The 11,088-nt window shown below is 37.9% G+C and overlaps 1 protein-coding gene across 1 annotated transcript in view; it reads left to right on the top strand.

Moving 5' to 3' along the window:
- Positions 1–11,061, top strand: part of LOC137291475 (sterol carrier protein 2-like) — a 30,600-nt gene extending 19,539 nt beyond the window's left edge. Inside the window, exons 11-19 of the mRNA XM_067822827.1 lie at positions 1,389–1,539; positions 1,966–2,017; positions 6,255–6,350; positions 7,083–7,190; positions 8,072–8,225; positions 8,763–8,856; positions 9,238–9,367; positions 9,643–9,719; positions 10,385–11,061. Coding sequence (XP_067678928.1) covers positions 1,389–1,539; positions 1,966–2,017; positions 6,255–6,350; positions 7,083–7,190; positions 8,072–8,225; positions 8,763–8,856; positions 9,238–9,367; positions 9,643–9,719; positions 10,385–10,474 — 952 coding nt within the window. The 3' untranslated portion in view covers positions 10,475–11,061. The remainder of the gene's footprint in view (positions 1–1,388; positions 1,540–1,965; positions 2,018–6,254; positions 6,351–7,082; positions 7,191–8,071; positions 8,226–8,762; positions 8,857–9,237; positions 9,368–9,642; positions 9,720–10,384) is intronic.
- The last annotated feature ends 27 nt before the right edge of the window (positions 11,062–11,088 follow it).

Consider the following 11,088-nt stretch of genomic DNA (forward strand, 5'->3'; position numbering starts at 1 on the left):
GTTGTGCTGCTCAGCTGTAGTATTCAGTGTTGTGCTGCACAGAGCTGTGATGTTAAATGTTTTGATGTATAGAGCGCTAATGTTGAATGTTGTGCTTCAAAGAGCTGTAATGGTAGGTGCTGTACAAATATAGACACGTCATAGAACAACACAGATGACGTCACTATTGAGAGTGACGACATTCAACCTTGACTTTTGCTTATACTACCAGCTGCCATTGTTTTCAGTGATCAACAATGTTAGACTTCAAGTTGATATTTCATTGCTGTATGTTGTCATTTATGGTACAGTTGTTATGGTTGGCACAGGCAGGAAAGTGCATAATGGCACAGGCACATGTCATGAATGTGAGCCTGATGTATGGTCAATAACGAACCCAAGTTCAAACGAGCGGTAGATGATTGAACTTCAACAGCTGAGCTACTTATGACATAAGCTAACAACCGTCTTGATAATGGCCCATCATCAAGCATTTTGCAGGCATTATCAAGTTACAGTGGCCTGCTCATTTCTGATCATGTGCGTTCGTTTTAATGATAATTCTATCCATTTTAGCTATAAAGAGTTTGTAATGTTGAGTTCGTGCAGCAATGTTGAGCGTTTTGCTGCACAGAGCTGTAATGTTGAGTGCTGAGCCTTTCAGAGCTATAATGCTGTGTTGTGCAGTACTGAGCTGTAATGTTTAGTGTTGAGCTTCACAGAGCTGTAATGTTGAGTGTTGTGCTGCACAGAGCTGTAGTGTTGAGCTTCACAGAGCTGTAATGTTGAGTGTTAAGCTTCACAGAGCTGTAATGTTGACTGGTGAGCTTCACAGAGCTGTAATGTTGAGTCTTGAGCTTCACAGAGCTGTAATGTTGAGTGTTGTGCTGCACAGAGCTGTAGTGTTGAGCCTTGTTCTGCACAGAGCACAGTAATTGTCAGTGCAGTGCCTTACAAAACTGTACTTAATTAAAATGTGCTTCCTCCATCCATCCGTGCACATTTATCTTTTCCCAACCAGAACTTTAAAACCGTTCAATATTTCTTCACCAAACTTGGCATATAGGTAGATCTGGTGATGTACTTGTGCCTTTTGGTAGTTTGGGTATTCAGAATAAAATTGTTTTTGACATTTCCATGGTTACTAGTTTGGCTTCAACTGAAATTGTTGGTAATGCTCTTTTCCGGAGCAGAACTCTCTTCACCGAATTTAATACATCTTTTGGTCTAGTTGTGTACTGGTGCCTTTTGGTAGTTTTGGAATTTTCATCTAGAGCTGCAGTGTTGAGTTTTGTGCAGTACTGAACTGTAATGTTGAGTGTTGTGCTTTAATATTGAGTGCTGTGCCATACAGAGCTGCAGTAATGTCACTGCAGTACTGTGCAGTAATGTCATGCGTATTGTTGTAGTCCCACATCTGACGGGTCAGGTGCTGCTGTGCTGGCCAGTGAAGAGTTTGTGAGGAACAACAACCTGCAGGAACAGGCTGTGGAGATCCTTGCTATGGAGATGGCCACAGACCTACCCTCAGCCTTCAATGAAAACAGTTGTATGAAGATGGTAAGAAACAGCTTGGTTGGAGGCACTAGCATATCAGCTCATCAGAGGTCACTTGGGAAAGATGCATGTACAGTTGAGGACTGGAAAAACATTGTTCCATTTTAAATGCAGTTCACTACCAAAATGTTTTGCATGTTACATGGTGCAACTGGTAGAAGAATCTATTGGTAGAAAAATATGTTGTTTCAGGCTCTATACAAAAGAAACAAGGATTTCTGTGAACAGATTGTCTTGCAGTGTTGGGAGGATTTCACTGCTCAACAAACCTACTGGTTATATTTTGTCTCATTTGTACGTTTCCATTGTTATATGAAATATGTGAAGGTTGAACACATCTAGGTAGATTAAAGGTGTATTATCCAAACTGTCTTTGTGTGGGGGTGTATGTTCTGTTCAGTTGTTTAAGACTATCAAATCATATTTCAGGTGGGGTTTGATATGACCAAGAAGGCTGCTGATGAAGTATTCCGAAAAGCAGGTATGTATTCTAGCAATACAGTAAGGTTTCATTTCTACCACATATATTCATGTTAAAGGGGCAGTTTTCCAGGGTGATCTATATTTTGTGCCAACAGGGATATATAGCATTCACTCTGTCCATCCTTCCCTCCCGAAACTGTCCGTAGCATATCTCTTAAAGTTTACATGCTAGGTTCACCAAACTTTACACACATGGTAATCATTACCCATTGATGTGCTTTTTGCTATTTTGAATTATTTGAGAATTTATTTTGTTGTTGTTTCCATGGAAACATGACAGTGCAAAATGTGTTTGATGGCTTCCTGGCCACAGTGTATCACCCAAACCATTCACCAAACTTAAAGATCACATATACTCTGGGGGGTGCAGATACATAAATCACTAATTGACATCATTATAAATGAAACCCTATTATTAAAACTACTCATTTCGGTCTTTAATTACCTTAAATCGACCTTCTCGACAACAGTGCACAATTCTCGGCCGCAAACGTAATTTCAACCAATCACAGCAGTGCATCTCTGTAATGTAATATGAGGTATAGATATGAGGGCCTATGCAGAATTCATCTACATTTCAGGGGTAAACTATTTCGTTTCAGGTTTGTACAAATCTGAAATCGAGACAGCTGTTGTGAAAAATGAAAGCTATATGTTCTCAAAATCTATTATCATTTAGTTTTGTCTCCTGCTTTGCCTAGTTTCCGAATTACAACCCTTATTTTCATAGACAATTCTGTCAAAATCACTTGGTGCACTAGGTTGTAATCCATGTTAGATGGTATAAACCTACACATTATTTGTCATTCACTTGATGCTCAGTTAATGAATTTATAACAGGTATAATTAGTGGTAATGCCACTTATATTACCCGACAAAGGTCCCCATTTGGCGTTTCTTGTTTCTGGATCGATCAAAGGATTAATTGGTAACGTGCTGATTGATTAATGCAGATTTGTCAAAAGGTAGTGTTCATGTATATACATTTACTAATCTGTACTGAATACACTCTGTTGTGTCTGTGTCTGTGTTAAAACAACTATTCTTTGAAAGCATTAACCGCCAATACATTGACTGCTAGCTATTGGCTACTTTTTTTAAAAGAATGACGGACACTATGCAATTAGTCATCAGGTATGCTATTTTGGGTAACCAATGAGGCTATACACCAGTGTAAAATACCTGAAACGATGCGTCACTTTTTCATATATTAGACTGTTAAAAGACACATAACTTGGGAAATCTGTGGATGAATGGCATATCACTCGTTTTTGTGGATATTAATGGATACATTCCTCGAACAAGGTAATTTGATTCGGTTAATTTTAATATTTGCATTGAATTTTTATAAAGTTTCCGAAGCATTCAACAGAATCATTGTTTTCGTCGTGAAATTATGTGAATTATGATTCACATAGGCAAGCCATACAATGTCTATTTATTACATTCTTGTTATACATTCACTATACGTATCAGCAGATTGCTTCTTTTTATTACGTTTCAAAATGTATACAAGTGTGATTATAAAGTAATTAGGATTATAAGACCAAATATAAAGACATACATTTACAAGTGTCTACATACTGGTGAGTGAACATTTACAAACCAAATGAATTTAGCAAGTGAATAAATTTATCAAGCAGTATTTTCAATTTGACCCCCGCCTCGTTTCTCGCTTAGGCGGAAGAAGTTTTTATGTTTCAAGTTGTGTCATGCGAAATGCTTTTGGCCATGATTCAAATACATATTTAACTACTAGTAGAAAGTAGTTGTGATTTGCTAACTTGATGAAAACAAACAATAATCTCAATAATTCTAACAGCATTTACCCCATGACTTCATGATTTTCAAAAATGGCGGTGCCCTGTCTGAGGATAAATGCTATTTAATTTGGTTTTCACCTACTTACAAAATCAAAATTACTTTCTACTGATAGTAAAGTATTTATTTGATTGATGGATACTAGGATGTTGCATGACACTGCTTGCACCGTAACAGTTTCACTCATGGAAGCAAGGCAGGGGTCAATTAAATATTACTTACAAAAATATTGTCATTTTGACCACAACCTCACTACCGAGGAAGAAATTATGTTCATGGAAATTACTTTTGGTCAGCAGTGTGTAGTAAGTAGTGTTGATTTTATGATTCGATGAAAACAAATCTCAATAGCATTTTCTATCCTGGAAGTGAGAAAGGGGGTGAACAACCCAATTTAGTATATACCACAGGCTTCCACAACTCTTGCTTCGCACACACAAACAACCCATTTAGCACAAACTACGGCGTCCGGTGGAAATAAGTGCATAGTGACACCATTGCCCGATCCCAAGGAGCAGTTGATGGCAACACGACAATTCGGCATGTCTTTGGTCACGTCGAGAAATCAGCAAAATGACAAGTTTCGTACACATTTTCTGTACAACTAACTGAAAATTGTTCCTTCTATGACGTCTCTGCAGGACTCTGGCGACAGAGTTACATAACCTGTCTGTGGTTTTGTTTGTGTGAAAGTGAAGCAGACAGGTTTTTGGCCACTTTTAATTGCTCAGTTTGAATTAATCATAAGTTTTTTAAGAATGAATTTGGTCTTTCATATGTAATGGTTAAAAGAGTACAACAAATTTGAGTTTATTCGTTCTTTAATACACCAGTTAATCATGTTTGCATGTTTGCAATATGTGATTATTCAAACCACTCTTCATGGTCTTTCTTCATGTCATATATACCAATATGTGGTTTATTCTCTGTATGTAGAGTAGTTATTTCCTTAATGTTATCAACATAGTTTTCTGAATCTACATGGGTTGTTTTGTTCATGTCATAAGTACAAATATAATTCTGATTAATTCTAAATACATGTAGTTGATTTCTTCATTTCATATATGCAAATGAAGATGTACATGGCAAAACTATTATCTAACATGTATATAAAGTTTAGTAGAGTCAAGGAGAAAGTCTTTTGAGCTGCTGATCCTTGTCACATTATATATCAATGTCAGTAATTTCCTTGTCCCAAAGTGGGAAGTGCTATATCGTCTAGCTGCCAGTTTGTTAGTCCTTGCATCTTCAACCAGATGCAGTTATTTGAAAATATGCCCAGCAGTTCTTGTCTGATCATAGTAAAGTATCCCAGTAGTGTAGGCTTTTTCAGATTATTTTCTATCCAATTTGACCCTATTTCTGTGTTTTTACCTCAGTTTATTCATGTCATAACTATGGACCTTTGATAGTAGAAACACCCATTTGATTTATTAGAATTCATGAACTAAGTCAACCAATTTAAATATTTTATACATTTTTAATTTAGTTTGTAGTACAGTGAAAGCCCTCTAAACCGGTAGCCCTTCTATTTGGCATGCTTTCAGTATCGGCACTACAATTTGGTCACAGTAGAATGTAGTTTATTTGTAATCATTTACATGCCCTCTAATTTGGCATTGGTTTATTGTATATATTGGCTTAACAAATACCACCCATTTGACTGTTTGTACAGTAATTCACGCTCACTAAATTAGCATCCAGTATCTCGGCTCTCCTGTTGATTGGCTGATTGGCAACAAGTTGAAGATTTCAGCATGTTAAGATTGTCAGCAAGATATCTCGAGCGGTTTACTGGATTTTAATCATAGACTTTTAAGTCTTCTATTGAATGTTATTTTGATAAGCAATTTCTTGATTACTATATTTTGCATGTTTCATACACCATAAGATTCACAAAGTCAAAGTGAGTCTTGACGATATTTGTGCGTTAGAACAGCTACAGAGCAAGATATCAAGAGTGGTCGACTCATCATGTTTTGTTTCTGTTGACATTTAGCTTCATCTTCAGCTACAGTCTTCACTTTCATTACTTTTTAAGCTTGACTTGATATTTTGCGGCAAGGGATTATGTCACCTGAGTGACATCCGCATGTTTAAAATGCCTAAAAATTGAATCATTTTGTCAAAATCTATGCGTATCTTTTCTTTTCTGCGTTATGATCATATCTCATATAGTGTACCGAAGGCCTTGTGCCACAATACGTACGTATCGGTAGGAGCATACTATTTCACCCCTACTCAGTCAAGAATCATTCAGGTAGTGGTCTCAGTCCCAGAGAATTGCTCTTTCAGTGATCAGTGTCCTTTCAAGTCCAATCCCAGATTAAGTGTGAAGACCCAAGATTAACTCAAATTTTAGAAGATCCAGAATTACCTGTGAAGATGTTGATGTAGATGTTGTTGTGCTGCAGGTGTAAAGCGAGATGATGTGGATGTAGTGGAGCTTCATGACTGTTTCTCCTGCAATGAGCTCATCACATATGAAGCTCTTGGGCTCTGTGAGAAAGGTAACAAACAACTGTTCCTTCACAATGATTAGTGTTTATTATTGAAAAGGACAAGCAGTTGAACAGTTCATTATTCAGGGGAATGCCACTGAAGTACAATTTTTCCTGAGACATTCAGTGATTTTTGGAATTCGACTAGACAACAGGCTAAAGCATAAGAGCATCCTGCCATTGATACAAAACCCTTTCAAAGCTGATACTTCACATGGGTACAAAGTACATTCCTAACTTTGGTACAAATGCATTCCTCACAATGGCACAAAATACTTCCTCACATGGCAACAAAGTACATTCCTCACATGGTCACAAAGTGCATTCTCACTTGGCTATAATGTACGTTAATGCATTAATTTGAATAGAAGAAAATTCAGGTGCTGAACATTTAGCCTCTTTATTTCCCTGGAGGGCATGCAGAATACCATCTTTTTTGTTCAGGTCATTAGACGTAACTGTAATTTATAAACCTAGCTTGGTATTAGTATGGAAAATATTGTAATATATTAGTATATAATCATTGCCAGTAACAACTTAAGATTAAGTAGCTCATTGTTGACATTTTTTACTACTGACTACATACATATGCAGGGGAATTGTAGTTCTGTGTCATTATGTCAACACATAAACGGGTAATGTTGAAGAAAGAGGCCTCAGTTCAGTTCAAAGTCCAACACGGCTAAGGTAATGCTAGCCTGAAGGTAGAACACAGTAAACAGCATGTCTGTGTGTTATCAGGGAAAGCTGGAGAGATGGTGGACAGAGGTGATAACACATATGGAGGAAAGTATGTTATCAACCCCAGCGGTGGACTCATATCTAAAGGTCACCCTCTTGGAGCTACAGGTAGGCTGCCTATAAACCTGCCTGAACCTAATCTTTCTGTTCAAGGGCAATGTGATTGGGCAGTGTGTAGTGTTTATGGTCCAAGGTTCAAACTATTGAACCTGCATTAGGATTGGTAAACTAGAGGCTGTATGATTTTGGCTTGTTGCTACCTACAGACTTCATTTCCTTGGATTTCATCTTGGATTTAGCATTGTAAGTGTTTGTTGTACCTTTTGCAGCATTTGTTTGGCTGATTATTAGTATTTTGTGAAGGTCTGTTGATAAAACTTGATCTAAGTGGAGAAGGATTGCTGAAAGCTAAATTTAGTAGCGATGGATATTATTATGAAAGTGAAAGTGTCAAAAAGTGAAACAGCATGCATACTGAAAATTGAAAATGTTGACCTTTGTTCATGGGTTAGATTGAAAAGGTAATTGAATACTTGCAATGTAAGCTGGTGCCTACCCCATATTGTGTTGCTGCCAGCAGTAATGTTGGTAAAGTGCAACAGCTGCCATAGCGAATATCAGGGCATTGTGCTGCAACTGTGGTGTGCAGGTCAGAAAATGAGGTGATTGTTACATGTAAAGCAATATGTATTCCTGGCTGTGCTCCATGTGAACAAGACACTGAACTTTCTTTAGGTAGGTTTAGTTTTCTTTAACACTGATCCTGCTCAGTGCAAGCAGGATGTAGCTACAGGCTTATATCCTTTGCCATCAGTGAATCTCTAGATCTAATTGTAGCAAATTAAACTTTAAAACATTTCACCTTCTTTACATAGAGTATATCAGAGTTTGCCCATGTCTAGAACTTTGCTACAGAAACAGGCTACAGTGAAGATAATGCTGTGTGATGTAATGTCCTGAGACCTGACACATCTCACATTGTATTGAAGGCCTAGCCCAGTGTGCAGAGTTGAGTTGGCAGCTACGTGGCTTGGCTGGTCGCAGACAGGTGGATGGTGCACAGTTGGCACTGCAGCACAATATCGGCCTAGGTGGAGCAGTGGTAGTGGCAATCTACAGGATGGGATTCCCTGAGTACAGACAGTAAGTGTCTGGGGTCTTGTGCCATGAGGTAGCTAGGTGGAGCGGTGGTGGGGGCACTCTACAGTAGGGGATTCCCTGAGTACAGACAGTAAGAGTCTAGGGTCTGGTGCCACGATGGAAATGGACAGATGTGTACTATGGACCACTGTCAGTATTGTATCATCAGTCATCCACTAGACTTCATATTGACTATAGTAATTTATTATTCGTTGTATTTATGTCTCCTGAAAAAAAAAACAAGAAAAGCTACTTTCAGATAAAGTTAAGGTCACAAATGGAAATATAGTGATTTTTTTTTTCTAGTAATATGAAGATCATGACAGAGTAACATGATTTTGCAATGTAGCCAACCAGGAGTTGACAGACTATCTCATTTACTAAAACTGTTGTTAAACAACCTCAACTTCGTGTGTCCGTCTCCCTCTCTGTGTAAGTGTGTGTTTGTCTATGGTTCTTTAGAATTAAGAGTTAATGGTACTGGTCAGTAGCCACAGATGTTTTTTCCAACCATGATGTGTTCCAATATGCCGTCAACAGGAGCAGCATATCTGCAGTCGGAGCCAGTGCCTCCTCAGAATCTGACTTCAAATCAGCAGCAGCCTTCAGTGAGATCAAGAAGGCCATTGATGCAGTGAGTGGACACTTTTGCACAATACTCTGCTGAGGAGTGTCACATAACAAAACTGTCATCTGAACTAAGTCTGTGTCGAGTTTCAGGGTCAGCTAGGCATACAAACATGTGAAAGGTTCTGTATTGGGTTTTCCTGCAAAATGGAATTTGTGCTAGATCAAAAACTGACAGGTCAATTTTGACACTAAGCCCATGACAAGGGCAAGTTATTGAGCCATCTTATCTTGGAACGTGTATGGAATGGCTTATTCATTGATGGGTTTATGAGAGAAATGACATTGGGAATGATGTGTCTGTGATGTTAGTTTGTGACAAGTGAACATGAGCCACACTTACCATTAAAGTGAGGATTGCTTCATGTTGTTGGTTATGTCTCTTCAGGATGGCAGCAACATTGTCAAGAAGATGAAAGGTGTGTTCTGCTTCAAGGTGAAGGGAGCAGGTGGCAAAGAGGGAATCTGGATTGTTGATGCCAAGAATGGAAGCGGATCAGTCTCATTTGGCACACAGAGTAAGTGAATAGAGGACACATTCCTGTGCTTGCATTTGTCATCAATATTTGTTGGGTAGCTTAGTTATTAAATGGGTAAGTCGTGTTGCCAAGATGCTGGGTTGGATTCCACAAGTGGGTACAAGGTGTGAAACTCTTTTTTGGTGTCCTCAACTGTGATAGTGCAAGAATATTTTTAAACATGGTGTAAAAAGACCTCTATTCACTATTTGTTGAGTAGTTGTCTTACATATCCTGCAAGTAGTGTGGAATTCTCGTATTCTCATTTGTTGTAGGCAAGTCTGATGTCACCATTGCCATGAATGATGAAGATCTGTTGAAACTGATGACTGGGAAGCTGAACCCACAGCAAGTAGGTTGCTATAGAAACTTATCTTTTTAGTTACAGACTTAACCCTAATGGTCTGATGGAGGACAAAGGTTCAGTGTATTTTTCCACTTTCCCAAATATATGTAGATGACTGAATTGTTCAAATTGATGTGACTATGCTTGTCGTAAGGGGCGACTATAATTCCAAATAGCTGGAATATTGCTAAGTGCGACATAAAACTAAAGTCACTCACTCACTTCAAATTGATGCCATGATGGGCTCACTTCATAGTGTTATTAAGATAACACTTTGTGTCACTGTCTCGTTAGATTTGCCAGAAATGAAAACAGACTGTTCACACATCCTTGATCTACTAATTTGGAAAGTCCAATGTACATGTCCCCAACTCCCTACCAAGCTGTCTTGCCATTTGAAAAATATCCAATGGAAAATTAAACTTATAGATGATTCCTCACAAGTGTGCAAAATATGACTTAGATTTTTATGAAAATAAATTCATGGAAAATATTTATGTGACACTAAAATTAACGTGTAAGTCTATGGACTTTACGTCAAGTGTCTGAATATTCTTTGCATGATTCTGTAGGTTATTTACCATGTCCATAAGCACCTGCTGTATCGCAGTCCTGTGTGAGGGCTGGTTGGTGGTCATATATAGACAATACATGCCAATTGTTTCTTCCAGGCCTTCTTCCAAGGCAAGCTGAAGATTACAGGCAACATGGGGCTGGCTATGAAGCTGAAGGAGATCCAACCCAAGAAGGCCAACCTGTGAGACACTCGTCCGCATAACCACAGACTGCAGTACATAGCTGCATGAACTGAATAGCAAGTGCATAAAGACAATTTCCTGTTGATACACAATAGTATTCTTTGATACTTTCATAAGATTGCAGCCAGGTGCAAATTGACCAAAGCCCAAATGAAAGTAAGTTGACTGAAATCATGAAGAACAAACATGTAGATATATTGACATATATTGTACATAACATAAGGACCAACCATCAAGGGTTATACCAGTACTATATACATACATATATACGTGTGTCGTTTGTAAATGTGTTTTTAATGAATGTGATGAATGGGAGATTTGGAGTAATTGTCTTGAATTACTTTGGTTTGGGTATACTCAGTGCTATATTTCAACTTTTAAGTGCTTTTTTTTTTTAAAGACTATATATAAATCATATTAGTGATTAGTGGAAGTATATATTACTTTATGCAATCGGAGAACTATTTCAACATTTTGGTGAAACACCTTTTGAAGATTTTATGCTTCTTGTCATACAAATGAATTATTTTGACAGTGTTTTCACTTTTGTGCTGTTGATGCACTATTCCAATAAAGTTGTGAAGATTGTTGATGTCCTTAATATTCTTGTCATTGCA

Source organism: Haliotis asinina, chromosome 7 (assembly GCF_037392515.1).
Source record: "Haliotis asinina isolate JCU_RB_2024 chromosome 7, JCU_Hal_asi_v2, whole genome shotgun sequence".
NCBI lineage: Eukaryota > Metazoa > Mollusca > Gastropoda > Lepetellida > Haliotidae > Haliotis > Haliotis asinina.